The 14,275-nt window shown below is 48.9% G+C and overlaps 1 protein-coding gene across 8 annotated transcripts in view; it reads left to right on the forward strand.

Moving 5' to 3' along the window:
• The window catches only part of Cit (citron rho-interacting serine/threonine kinase), a 226,811-nt gene extending 214,460 nt beyond the window's left edge, over positions 1-12,351 (forward strand). For 6 of the 8 annotated variants that reach the window (XM_045132089.1, XM_045132093.1, XM_045132092.1 and 3 more), the window contains 4 exons: positions 356-434; positions 570-749; positions 8,560-8,869; positions 9,805-12,351. In XM_045132089.1, the coding sequence (XP_044988024.1) occupies positions 356-434; positions 570-749; positions 8,560-8,869; positions 9,805-9,828 (593 nt within the window). In that variant the 3' untranslated portion in view covers positions 9,829-12,351. The remainder of the gene's footprint in view (positions 1-355; positions 435-569; positions 750-8,559; positions 8,870-9,804) is intronic. The other 2 variants (XM_045132091.1, XM_045132096.1) reach the window with 1 other exon arrangement.
• Positions 12,352-14,275: the final 1,924 nt, after the last annotated feature.

Genomic DNA, 14,275 nt, shown 5'->3' on the forward strand with positions numbered 1-14,275 from the left:
AACCAGCAAGGTAGCATCATCCTGAAGTGGCTTTGTGGGCTGAGCCCCGTACTTTGGCTGTTTCCCTGTAGCAGTAGCTGCATCTCTTTCAGCCGAGCAGGATTCAGAATTTCCTAGCTATGCCATAATTTACCTACTACCTGACCCTTCCAACGTGTGCTTGAGTTCTTCCCCATCTTCTGCTGTCACGAATAACATGATAGTGAATAAACCAAGCATGTGAAATTGTGCTGGCACGTGAAGCACCTGGTGGAGCCAGCCCTGTAGATGGGGTTGCTGGGTCAGAGGACATGCAGCAGCCAGAGTCTCATGACCCTCCTTTGTCTAATGCTCAACCTCCACGGTGTCCACACAGCCTACAGAGAACCCTATCTGTTCGTGACCCACTTCAACTCGCTTGAAGTGATTGAGATCCAGGCGCGCTCCTCCCTGGGGTAAGCATTCCCTTTCATGCTTTGAGGCCCTCCACTGGTGGGGCAGGTGTCAGGGTGGGAATGAGTGTCTCCCCAACTCACTCAGCAATGGAAGTGACCCTCAACGAGTGTGCTGTCTCTTCCGCAACCCTGCAGAACACCCGCCCGAGCATATCTGGAAATCCCAAACCCACGCTACCTGGGCCCTGCAATCTCTTCAGGAGCGATTTACCTGGCCTCCTCGTACCAGGATAAACTACGGGTCATATGCTGCAAAGGCAACCTCGTAAAGGAGTCAGGCACTGACCACCACCGGGTGCCCTCCACCTCCCGCAGGTACTGAGCCTATCCCCTCCCACCTTCCCTGGCCCCTGTGCTCTTGGGTCAAGTGAGAGAAACCTTGCTGAACAGGCTGATGGTTTCTTGAGCTTCACATTGTGCCCACGCCTCTCCTCTCTGCCCTGGAGCACGTGGGCCTTTCTAAGTTCTGTGGGAGAACTGCAATGGCTTCCTTGTTAAAGTGGAAGGAGACATCTTTTTAAAAAATACTTATTTATTTGCAAGCAGGAAGGAAGTAGGGAGGGAAGAAGAGGCAGGCAGACAGAAAGAGAATGGGTATGCCACTTCGTGCAGCTGGCTTTACATGGGTACTAAGGCATCAAACTCAGGTTGTTAGGTATTGTAGGCAAGCACTTTAACCATTGAGCCATCTCACCATTCCCAGAGACACCCTTTCTGTCCTAAGGGTGTTCTTGGTGGCTTTGTTGAGAATACTTGTCTTGTTGCTGACCTGGAATTCACTATATAGTCTCAGGCTGACCTCAAACTCATGACAATCTTCTTACCTCTGCCTCCCAAGCAGGATTAAAGGCATCTGCCACCATGCCCAGCTTCTTTAATTTTGTTTCCTTTCTTTTTTTTTTTTTTTTTTTTTTTAATTAGTTTTGTACTCAGTGAATACAGTCAAGTTGGTACCATTGTTAGCCTCCTCCCTGACCACCCCCCTCCACAGGGCCCCTCCTTGTTGTGGAATATGGGTCGTGCTTTGTGGGGTTAGCTGTCAGTTATGAGTAGGAGGCAATGTCTTTGTGTATCATGACCCAATGTGTGGCTCTTATTATTTTTTTGTTTGTTTATTTTTATTTATTTGAGAGTGACAGACAGAGAGGGAAAGAGGCAGAGAGAGAGAGAGAATGGGCACACTAGGGTCTCCAGCCACTGCAAATGTGCTCCAGACGTGTGCACTCCTTGTGCATCTGGCTTATGTGGGTACTGGGAATCAAGCCTCGAACCTGGGTCCTTAGGCTTCACAGGCAAGCTCTTAACTGCTAAGCCATCTCTCCAGCCCTAGAATTGTTATTTTTGTGTTAGTGATCCAACCACAGGGTGTAAAATCCAAAGGGTACAAAAAGTATGTTCAGTAGTAGAAAAGTCTTTTTTGCCTCCCCCATCCTTTTTTTTTTTTTTTTTTAACTGAAAGAGATAAGGTTTTGCTAGGTTGCCCAGGCTGACCCTGACTGATGACCTTCTTGTTGGCAGTGTCCTGGGGTGACACAGGGCACCATGACAAGAGACAGGGAATAACACACACACGTACGTGATGGTGTGTCTAATCCAGTCAGCTTCCCAAGGCTCTTCCTCTAAGTGCCATAGGTTGAATTAAATTTTTACCCTCTTAATACCTCACAATGGGGAATAAATATCCACAAATGCACCTTTAAGCCATATCCAGAACACAACACATTCTTTAAAAAAAAAAAAAGTTTATTTGGAGGGGAGAGAGAGACAGAGAAAGAAAGAGAGAATGGGCGCGCCAGGGCCTCCAGCCTCTACAAATGAACTCCAGACACATGCGCCACCTTGTGCAACTGGCTTATGTGGGACCTGGAGAATTGAACCTGGGCCCTTAGACTTCACAGGCAAGCACCTTAACTGGTAAGCCATCTCTCCAGCTCCCACACCACATTGTTTATTGAGATTATTTATATACCATAAGTTATTCTTTGAATGTATATTATTCAGCAATTTGTAGTATATGCACAGATGCAAACAATCTTCACCACAGTCTAGCTTTTTAGAACTTTTTTTATCACCACAAGAAACAACAAACAAACAAAAAAATCGCTTCCTATTTCCCCCTACTTTAAGACGGCCTCCAGCACTGCCCATGCTTAACAGCTGGTGCCATCTCTCTTTGCCTGGACAGGGGTTTTTCTTACCCAGCAACCCCTAGTAGCTCCACAGAGACAAGCTGTGAGAGTGGTCTTTTCCAGAGGAGCCACACAGGTCACAGACTGATCATTTCTTGGGATGGGGCTTTGGGGGGAAATTGGCTTGATCATTGTGACTCCAGTGATTGCTAGACCACAGTTTTCCACAGTGACTGTGTGTGATCACGAGTCCACTGCAGTCAGCTCCACCCCAGGTCTGGAGAGATGGGCACAAGTCCACAACAAGTCACAATGTCCTGGAACTTGTTCTTACTGAGGTGGTTTTTCTTGCATAAATACTGATTGGATTGTTGCAAGCCTGTTGTGCAACATACATGTGCGTGCGTATGTGCTGGTAGTGCTGAGAACTGGACCCAGGGTCTTGCACGTTACCCATGTGCCCTGCTACTGTGCCACCCCCTGCCCCCAGCTCTGGTCAGTGTGGCTTTAATTAATCCCAGGGCCTTTATGGAAAACCAGAAGTTCCCAATAACCAGGTGCTTCTGACTCTTGGCTTGATCTTGCCTTACAAAGGCTGCAGGCACTAAGCACTGTAGTTTATTTCCAGAGTTGGTGAAAAGTTGGTTTGACGATCTTTGTGAGAAGTCCCGTGCTTATGTGGTCTCAGAGGTCCTGACTTTACCAGCCCAGAGGTTCTCTTCCTCTTCCTTTTAATACTTTAATGTGTCTTAGAAAAGACTTCACATTAATAGGAAGTAGTCCTTCAGAGAAAGAGAGAGTGAGTGAGTGTGTGTATATATGTGTGCACTCGTGTGTGGAAACCAGAGGACAACTTCAGGTGTTTTTCCTCATATGCCATTCACTTTTTTTTTTTGTTTTTTTGTTTTCTGAGGTAGGTGGGGCCCCACTGTAGCCCAGGCTGACCTGGAATTCACTATGTAGTCTCAGGGTGGCCTCGAGCTCACGGCAGTCCTCCTACCTCTGGCTCCCGAGTGCTAGGATTAAAGGTGTGCGCCACCATGCTCTGCTTGTCATTCACTGTTTTTGAGACAGGGTGTCTCACTGGCCTGGAGCTCACCAAGTCAGTTAGATGAGCTGGCAAGCAAGCCCCCGGGCTCCTCCTGTCTCTGCTTCCTTGGCACTGGGATTACAAGTGCATGCCCAGCTCCTTTAATGTCGCTTCTGGCAAACAAACTCAGGTCCTCGTGCTTATAAGACTAACACTTTACCTGTGGAGCCATCTCGCAAGCCCCATTTTCATTTTTTAATTCCAGATAGCATTCCTTCACATGGCCTTACCTTAGTTTATTTAAATGCTCCTTTATCAGTGGATGTTTGGGTTGTTTCCAGCACTTTCATCATTTTATGTGGTGAGAAATCTATCCACTACCAAGCACTGGCTCACACCTATAAGCTAGCACTTGGAAGGCCTGAGATAGGAGGATCACCGTGAGTTCAAGGCCAGCCTGGGCTACAGAGTGAATTTCAGGTCAACCTGAGCTACAGTGAGACCCTGCCTCACAAAAATAATAAGAATAAGAAGCCGGGCATGGTGACGCATGCCTTTAATCCCAGCACTCAGGTGACAGAGATAGGAAGATTGCCATGAGTTCGAGGCCACCCTGAGACTACATAGTGAATCCCAGGTCAGCCTGAGCTAGAGTGAGATCCTATCTTAAAAAACCAAAACAAAAGGAAAAAGAAAAAGGAGAAAAAGAAATCTATCTGTAGGCTACAATTCTAGAAGGGAACCTGAGCTGCAGTGGCACTTGTGGCGGAATAATTCTGATAGGTATCTCCAGGTTTGCCTCCCTGGAGGCTGTACCCATGTGTAATCCCACCAGCTGAGTATGGAAGTGGGTCGCCTTTTCTTGCCCCAGAGGGCTAGGAACCAGAGCTGTACAGATGTGTTCGAAACTGGAGGTCTCGGTCCAGAAAAATCTGAGAAAAACGTGAAGATCTTCCTCTTGTGAACCATACCTATCCTATAAGTAGCAGTGTGGATCCCGCAGCAGGCGCCAAGCCAGGCATGGCATCTGCAGATAGAGATGCTGAGGACACTTTTTTTTCTGCCTCTGTATGTGTGTGTAGTTAGCATCTGTACATGTGTATGGGGGTACATATGCAAGTGCATACACATGCATGTGGAAGCCAGAGGTCAGGTATCTCCCTCAGTTGTTTTCCACCAATTTTTTAAAATATTATTTATTTATTTATGAGAGAGAAAGAGACAGAGAATGGGCACACAGAGCCTCTAGCTACTGCAAACAAACTCCATATGCATGCGCCACCTTGTGCTTACGTGGGTACTGGGGAGTAGAACCTGGGTCCTTTGGCTTTGCAGGCAAGTGCCTTAACTCCTAAGCCTTCTCTCTAGTTCTCCATCTTAATTTTTGAAACAGGGTCTCTCCCCTTGGACCTGGAGCTCACTGGTTTGGCTAAACTAGCTGCTAGCCAGCATGACCAAGGATCCTCCTCTTTCCACCTTCCCAGTGCTGGGATTACAGGCAGGCTGCCACGCCCAGGATTTATACTGGTGCTGGGGATATGAACTCAGGTCGTCATGCTTGCACGACAGGCCCTTTACCCACTGAGCCAGCTCTTCTGTCCCACTTTCCTCTTTCCCTAGGGCTTATAATTGGGTGGAAGAACCAACTAACTCCAAGGTTTCAAAATGCTTTGATCTTGGAACAGATAAACATCCCTTTAACATTCTGACACCATGTCTAAATAGGCTGTCTCTTTTCTTTTGTTGATGTACAAGAGTGAATATATCTGAGACCTATGGTATCTCCTTTCATTCTGGAAGGTCTCTTCTCCCTTCTAATACAGGGGACAGTGAACTTGTGTGCTCCTCTGTGTCTTAGAAGTAGCTTTAGCTTGGTTCAGGAAATGTCCCCCCATGTTTGGGACATGCATCAGTGTGGCTTTTGTTACAGGACTTACAGAAAAGCCACAGTGGGGTCAAGAGTGCTCCTTACTTCCTTGGCTTGGTCCTGCCTCCAGGCTGACAGCTTAGTGGGCCAGTGTATGTCCTTGAAATGTCTACATTATCTTTAAGTCATTTCCAAGGCATGCTAGTTGCTTATTCTGCTGTCAAAATGGTTCTTTGAAAGAAAAAAAAATGGTTCTAGGGCCGGAGAGATGGCTTAGCAGTTAAGGCTGTTGCCTGCGAAGCCCAAGGACCCAGGTTCAATTCCCCAGTACCCACGTAAGGCAGATGCACAAGGTGGTGCATGTGTTTGGAGTCCATTTGCAGTGACAAGAGACCCTAGTGAGCTCATTCTCTATCTGTCCCCCCTCTGAAATAAATTTTTAGAAAATGGTTCTATGATCCAGGCGTAGTGGCACATGCCTTTAATCCCAGCACTTGGGAGGCAGAGGTAGGTGGATTGCTGTGTGTTTGAGGCCATCCTGAGACTACAAAGTAAATTCCAGGTCAGCATGGCTAGAGAGAGACCCTACCTTGAACCCCTCTCCCCTCCAAAAGAGCCCCCCCCAAAAAGAAAGTTTCTGTCTAGCCACTGTGAACAAGGGAAATAGAGTGTTTGCATCCCTGAAGCGTCCAGGCTCCCGTCCACATCGGCAGTCAGTTCTCCATTATCACTTGCTTGTAGAATGATCTTTTTGCTCCTGTCTGCTCTGGGCAGGTCAGAGTGTCTATGATTGGCTTTTGTGGGTGTGATTCCCTGCAGGCCTCATTTTCCTAGTCTGTTTCACAGAGCAGGGAGCATAAGTCTTTGCAGAAACTATAAAATGGATGTGGTAGATCATTGGTCATTATTGGATATGGAGATGGAAGACTGCCCGCTCTGCTTTGGATGATAAGTGTTTTCCTGCCTCCCGTTAATCTAAGCCGGCGTCCCAGATAGCCTTCCCTGAGCTAGCCTGCTTCCCCGGGCGCAGAGCTCCCTCTCAGTTATTTTCTGATGGGCCCTTGTGGCCACACTCTGTAATTTACCTTCCATTACAAATAGGTTTAATGTATGTTTCCTACTTGGATTTACTTTCAAAATGTATCTTCCATCTCTCTAGGCTTTGTAAGATAGAGGTGCTGATAAAGCTTACTTTCCAGACATAGTGGTCAGTTACCTTAAATTTTACTGCTTCACAGACAAGAAGTGGGGCTGGCTTTCAGAGTACTTCTCTGAATTTCCACAGTTTAAGTGTTTTGTGAGGAAGAAAGAGAGTGATGTGCAGCTAGCTGTTGAGGGTGAACTAACCACTTATAAAGGACCTTTAAAAAAATATTTATTTATAAGCTGGGCATGGTGGTGCATATCTTTAATGCCAGCACTTGGGGACAGAGGTAGGAGGATCACCGAGAGTTCAAGGCTACTCTGAGACTCCAGGTTAGCCTGAGCTAGAGTGAGACCCTACTTAGAAAAAAAAAAATTATTTGAGAGAGAGAGAATGGGTGTGTCAAGGAGACTCCAGGTGCATGTGCCACCTTGTACATTTGGTTTATGTGGGTCCTGGGGGATCAAACTTGGGTCCTTTGGCTTTGTAGGCAAGCACCTTAACCACTAAGCCATCCCTCTAGTAACAAAAAACCTCTTTATTTGTTTTTGTTTTTTGTTTTGGAGGTAGGGTCTAACTCTAGCTCACCCTGACCTGGAATTCACTATGCAGTCTCAGGCTGGGCTTGAACTCATGGTGCTTCTCCTACCTCTGCCTCCCAAGTGTTGGGATTAACTGGGATTAAAGGTGTGCTCCACCACGCCCATTTTAGGGCTTCTGTTTTTGATCTGCCTTCTTCAGAGAGGGAGTTAGGGCTATAGGTCTGGTAAAATCTGCCCAGAAGCTATCCAGGCCAGGAGAAAGAGGAGGGCTGGGTAGTCCTACAGAAAAGTCCTGTGGGCTGGGATATAGCTCACTGTCAGAAAGTTGCCTAGTTTAGCTTGCACAAGACCCTGGGTACCACTGAGGAAAGGGGGAAAAGGCCCTTGTTTTGTTGGTGGTTAATCATCACCCTCTGAGCCCGGGTCATTTTTCTAAGTAGCTGGACCACTGCTGTCTGCCATGTTCTGTTTCCTCATCTTATCAGGCCTCATCCCTGCACCTCCTCCATGTCATCTTGTTGCTGTGACCGAGCATCCTTAGGGGTGCCACAAAGATTCTTGGGAAACCACTTGCATAGAGGCGACTGATCGCTGCTGAATGCAGGTGGCTCACAACCGCTCCTCTGCTTCAAGGGTCTTCCCCCACCCCCCACCAGTGTAGGGTCTCACTCTAGGCCAGGCTAACCTGGAATTCAAGTCTCAGGCTAGCCTTGAACTCACAGCAATCCTCTTACCACTGCCTCTGAGTGCTGGGTTTAAAGACGTGCACCACCGTGCCCGGCTTGCACCAAGGGTCTTGATGGTCCCCGACTTCCAGGCTTCACAGGAAACTCCCTCCTGTCCCTCTCGTCTTTGGAAAGCACTAGGGCAGTGTGACAGAATACAGGGGTTATGACACCAAACTGACTGCCTGTGGAATCCCACCTCCGCCGTTCACCAGCTCAGGAGTCACAGACGCTCTCCACGTCCCTGTTCCTGCCTGTGTAGTGAGAGTGATGCTTGCTTGCCCCTTGAAACTCACCGTGATCCTCCTGCCTCTGCCTCCCGAGTGCTGGGATTAAAGGCGTGCGCCACCACGCCCGGCTCAAGTCTAATCTTTTTCTAATAAGTGATGGCAACTTGTGGTATATGCCTGTCATCCCAGCTAAGGAGGCTAAGGCAGGAGGCTTGATACTGAGTTTGAGCTTCACTGAACTACACAGTGATTTCTAGGCCAGCCTAAGCTACATAGTGAGGCCCTGTCTCAAAAAAAAAAAAAAAAAAAAAAAGAAGAAGAAGAAGAAGAAGAAGAAGAAAACCCAACCAAACCAAAATACAATGGTGCAGGTGGAGTGAGGAGCCTGCTTAGTGGAAGGAAATTTTGCTATCGAGGCTGTGGCTCCTCAGCTCCCTGCCTCTCTTTCTCATTGCCAGCAGCCCCAACAAGCGAGGCCCCCCAACGTATAACGAGCACATCACCAAGCGTGTGGCCTCCAGCCCAGCGCCGCCTGAAGGCCCCAGCCACCCCCGAGAGCCAAGCACACCCCACCGCTACCGCGACCGCGAAGGCCGGACAGAGATGCGCAGGGACAAGTCTCCTGGCCGCCCCCTGGAGAGGGAGAAGTCTCCGGGCCGGATGCTCAGCACCCGGAGGGAGCGGTCCCCTGGGAGGCTGTTTGAAGACAGCAGCAGGGGCCGGCTGCCTGTGGGAGCTGTGAGGACCCCCCTGTCCCAGGTCAACAAGGTGAGGCAACATCTGAGGTCCTGGATATCTGTCACAGAGGCCAGAGAAGTGAATTGGACTGAGGCTGCCTCAGGACCACTGGTGTGAAAATAGGAGTCTTGTCACTGTAACTCAGGCCTGTGGTAGGTACACAAGAAGGGACTTTATTGAAGAAGGGGTGTCCTAAGCAAATGGATTGATTTATTTGAGAGAGAGAGAGAGAGAGAGAGAGGGAGAGGGAGAGGGAGAGGGAGGGGGAGAGGGGGAGAGCACGCACGAACAAGCACACCAGGGGCTCCAGCCACTGCAGACAAACTCCAGAAGCATGTGCCACCTTGTGCATCTTGCTTGGTTCCTGGGGAATCAAACCTGGGTCTTTAGGTTTCACAGGCAAGCACTTTCACCCCTAAGCCATTTCTCCAGCCCTACTTATGTGATCTTTAGGTTAGCGCTTGAGGCAGTGGGTTGGAGGTGTGGAAGCAGGTGACTCCCATGAGAACATAAGTCTTGGCGTTCCATGCTCCTTGGAGGGCTGGTCAGTTTCCAGGGCCCACTCTGTCCCCTGGGGCTGAGGACCTGGATGGCATTCTCCTACTGGTGTGTGCACACTGCCTGCCAGCCCCTGTCTGATAAGGAGTGGAAGAAATGCCACCAAGATGTTTTCATTCAGACGTGTGTGTGTGTGTGTGCGCGCGCGCACACACACACACACACACACACACACTTCAGTGGAGATTCGGGTGTGGGGAGTTTCCAGTGACTTTGGTTTCCTTCCTGACCGTGCCGTGAGGGCCGGCTCTGTGAATTGGTGCTGTCGTGAGCCAAACTCACCGTCATCCTCAGAGGGTCAGGGTGGGCACTATAAACTCTTGTTTGGGTTACGTGCCGTGAACCCAGTACTTGCTGGCTGTGGGTGGCTCAGACCCCTCCTCCTCACCTTCTTCCTTTGCTCCTAGGTCTGGGACCAGTCTTCGGTATAAAGTCTCAGCCAGGAAAACCAACGCCTCATCTCACTCTGCAGGAAAGCGCCAAACACACTCCGGATCTCTGCCACAGGGGACCCGGCACCTGTCTGCCCAGCCTGCACCCAGCACAGCTGGGCCCAGACGTCCCCTGGCACCAACACCTGTGCCCAGGGGGTGCAGGCGGCTGAGGCTCTCGGCGCTGCCAGCGCTCGGTGCCCCCATCAGGCACCTTCCTGCAGTCATCCCTGGAACTCAGACTTTTGTACCTAGCTCCAGCCTGTGCCAGGTTCACTGACGGAACCAACCCGGACACTAACTGTGTGCTTCGAGTCCTAATGAGCTACTTTAAGATCCTAGGGTTGGTTAGTTTTTCTTTGGTCTTGAGTTCCCCCCTCTTGTTTTTTTTTTTTTAAAGACAACAGAATTCTTAATAGATTTGAACAGCGGCGTATTTCCTGTTGTAGTCATTTTTAGCTAGACCACACCACCAGGTCTTTGCCACCAAAACGTAGCATCGAAGAATCCCCGTCAGTCGCCTCGTCTCCCCGCGTGTCCGTGACGCTCATTCTTGTTCGCGTCCATTCTCGTAGACAGATGGCCCTGTTTCACACGGGGTGACATCGTAGCCGAATGTTTACTGTTCTCATCGCCTTTTACGGCCTTGATGACTTCCTCTCCCACCAGCTGAGAATGTATGGAGGTCATCAGGCCTCCACTTGGAGGCAGTGACTGGGGCCAAGGGACCTCGCAGAGCTTTCCTTCCCCGTCCCCCGGCGCCGCGCACTCAGCCTGCTGTGCCCGCGTTCCACACAGCGCCGGCCAGGAAAGCGTGCGATGGCCCTGCTCCGAGCCCAGCATTCGCGGGCCTCGGGGTTGGACCAGGGCCGGGGGCACACCACCTCCCGTCCCTGACGGTCAGTATGTTGTTCCCCACTCTGGAACTGGGAGGAGACCCGTCCGGGAGCCCTGCTGCATGGCGGATCGCTGCATGTGCTGCCACCCCCACCCTGACCCGGTTGGTTGTCTCCCCATCCCCTGGGTCGCTTTGCCAATGTGTCGCTGCCATCTCTAGCTCCTGCCCAATTGAGACCCGCTGACGACGTGTTAACTAACGGGCCACGACAAGCTGCAGTGTGTAGCACTGAACAACAACAACAAAACAACACGCACACACACACACACACACACACACACTAACGCTCAAGCCTTACGACCAGAGAAGGATTTCAGCAAACCGCACCTCTCACTAAGTGTCCCCTCCCACCTCCACGTTCCCTGCCGACTCGCTCAAGGATGACTGTGTTCCCACAAAACCCCAGCACGGTTGGTTCTATCCCCACGAAAAACTGTGACTTCCCAAACAAGCCTTCCCTAGGGCTGGACCTAAGGCCAGGACCCCCCCCCCCCCGGAGAGAGGAGCCGCAGCTCTGCCAACCCCGGTGGGGTTGGCAAGTCCCATAGGTGCAGCGTGGCTCATCCCGCTTCTCTCCACCCTCTTTAGAGTGTGGAACTCCTGGCCCCCCCGGATAGAACCAACCTTAGAGGCTTTGCAGTTGGCAAGCTAACTAGCGGCCTTATTTCTGCCTTTAATCTCCCCTCAAAGCCTCTCTCTCGCTCTGGATTCTCCATGACTCTTAGGCACGTCTCAACCACTAAGGCACATCCTAGGTAGGCTAATAGGCATAAACCTGTTCCCACTGCAGTGGGTGACCGCGACTGTGTCTTCGGCCCACGTGTCCGCAGTTCAGGGTCACTTTCTAGATTGCAACCTGGCCCGCACACCGGCTCCCTCCTGCTCATCCCAACCTAAGTGCTTTCTTGTTTGACACGCCTGTAAACTTCCCGTTGTCATGGCACCTTTGGCAAAGTGTCGGGCTGTTGCTGTTTTGTGTGTTGGTTGGAGTCTTTGGGGTCACGTTCCTTACCCCTTCCCCCAACTCCCCAGGGCCGATCCGACTGAATGTTTGCTGAAGTTTTTGTCTCTTGGTTCCCCAAGTATTTGGAATGGTCACTGACAATTTGGTCTTTCAGTCTTGGCATTTCATTTAGGATCTCCACGAGAAATGGGCGCCTTGAGCCCTGAAAAATGTAGATTGTACGTCTCATTTGTGAAATGCTTCCTGCTACATAGAGCTAGCTCAAAACTGTACATATTTACAAGAAACTTTATATTCGTAAAAAAAAAAAAAAAAAAAGGAAATTGAATTGGTTTCTACTTTTTTATTGTAAAAGGTGCATTTTTCAACACTTACTTTTGGTTTCAATGGTGGTAGTTGTGGACGGCCATCTTCATTGGAGGGTGGGGAGCTCCGTGTGACCACCGAGATGCCAGCAGGAAATATTGTTAACACAAAATTACAGTCAAAAAGCTTCTTAGCATAAATAAGATTCTAGGTCTCCAAAAGTACAGGCTTTTTCTTCATTACCTTTTTTATTCAGAATGAGGACAGGAATATAAGGAACGCTTCGACATCTGCCTTGAGAAGGAATGAACTTTGTTGTTGAACAATAGTGAAATAAAGCAATGATCTAACCATGCTTGATGCGGTGATGTCTCTTCCTGTTAGGACCTGAGAAGGCTAATGCCATGTCAGTGCGGTCACGACTTCCTTTCACTCTGCCAGGCTTTGCTGGGAGATGTGGGTGGTGCAACAGAGTAACTAGACTCAAGAGGTCAGTGACAGGGCTGGCGAGATAGCTTAGCAGTTAAGGCGCCTGCCTGCAAAGTGTAAGGGTTTAGGTTCGATTCCCCAGTACCCACATCAGCCAGATGCACTGGTGGCACATGCATCTGCATGCGTTTGCAGTGGCTAGAGGCCCTGGCATACCCATTGTATCTGCCTCTCTCTCTCTCTCTCTCTCTCTCTCTCTCTCTCAAATAAATGAGGTCAGTGACATATTCTTTCCAAAATTATGACACTGTAGGTTTGGTCAATACTTCAGGTCATTTTATAGGATTTGGCACTGGCAAGCTCCTTAAGCAGTCTTAAGTTGGCCATTTAGGGTTACTCGTGAACAGATTGGCTGCAGTGCAGTGAGCCGGGAAAGCAGGTCAGCCTACGATTTTTCTCATCCCATTAGGAGGAGGCTCTGAGAATTTAATCATGTACTTTTCTTTGCAGGAAGGAGACCAGGTGAAGGGAACTTAAAATGTCAATGCTTCTGGTTTTAACTAGATGGATTTTTTTTTACTGCCAGGTAAATTTTCTGTACTGCCTGGTCATTTGTTATAGAAACCAACTTGATTGTTTTTCCCCACAATTCCATGGCTTTTAGTTCCTGGTATGTGTGTGTTTGATTTTTCAAAGTAAAGTCTTGCTCTAGCCCAGGCTGACCTAGAATTAGTCTCAGGCTGGTCTTGAACTCACAGTGACCATCTCCTACCTCAGCTTACTGAGTGCTGGGATTTGAGGCGTGTGCCACGACATCTGGCCTTAAGTGTTTTATTATTACTATTATTAGTATTTTCTCTTTTTTTCTTCTTTTTCAGCCTTAAGTGTTTTAATAAAATAATCCGAGGGCTGCAGAGATGGGTTAGTGATTAAGGACCCAGTTTTGATTCCCCTGGACCCACGCAGGCCAGATGCCCAAAGTGGCACATGCTTCTGGAGTTTGTTTGCAGCAGCTAAATGCCCTGGAGTACCGATTCTCTCTATGTGCCTCTTTCTTTCTCTCAAATATTTAAAAAAAAAAATAATCCGGGGCTGGACAGATGACTTAGCGGTTAAGTGCTTGCCTGTGAAGCCTAAGTACCCCAGTTCAAGGCTCGATTCCCCAAGACCCATGTTAGCCAGATGCACAAGGGGGTGCACGTGTCTAGAGTTCATTTGCAGTGGCTAAAGGCCCTGGCACACCCACTCACTCTATATGTATCTGCCTCTTTCTCTGTCACTCTCAAATAAATAATAAAAAAAAAAATCTGACTTATGGTTAAAATTTGACTTTTGGGGCTGTACCTGCCTTGACTTTTGGTGACAGCCATAGGGCTCTGTTCCTCATAAGAATGAAAATAGTTCTTAAATGAGGAAGTGAAATGTTGGAACCTTTTTTTTTCTTGTATAAGAAACATTAGGAAAACAAGTTCATTACCAGCCAATCATTTCAGTTACTAGCCTAAGAATTCTTGGCAACCAAGGGACTGCCTTTAAAGCTAAGTAAACACAGTTGGGTTCAAAAAGGAATGCGTCAAAGGGTTGGGCCTTAGGAACAACCTCAAACAAACAAGAAATTAGTCATATCGTGAAATGAGGTCCAGCCCTCCCTGCTCACACTACTGTTTCTTACGCATGAAATTAGGTGCTGTTTTCTGTACTTCGAACTTAAGAGTTTTCACAACCATGAAACTAGACATTTAGGACAAAAGGGACGATCTGTCTTGCGAGGGGGCTGGAGAGATGGCTGAATAAAGGTGCGCGCTTGCACAGCCTGCCAACCTGGCTTCGGTTTCCTAGTACCCACATAA

The sequence above is a fragment of the Jaculus jaculus genome, chromosome 13 (assembly GCF_020740685.1).
Source record: "Jaculus jaculus isolate mJacJac1 chromosome 13, mJacJac1.mat.Y.cur, whole genome shotgun sequence".
Lineage (NCBI taxonomy): Eukaryota > Metazoa > Chordata > Mammalia > Rodentia > Dipodidae > Jaculus > Jaculus jaculus.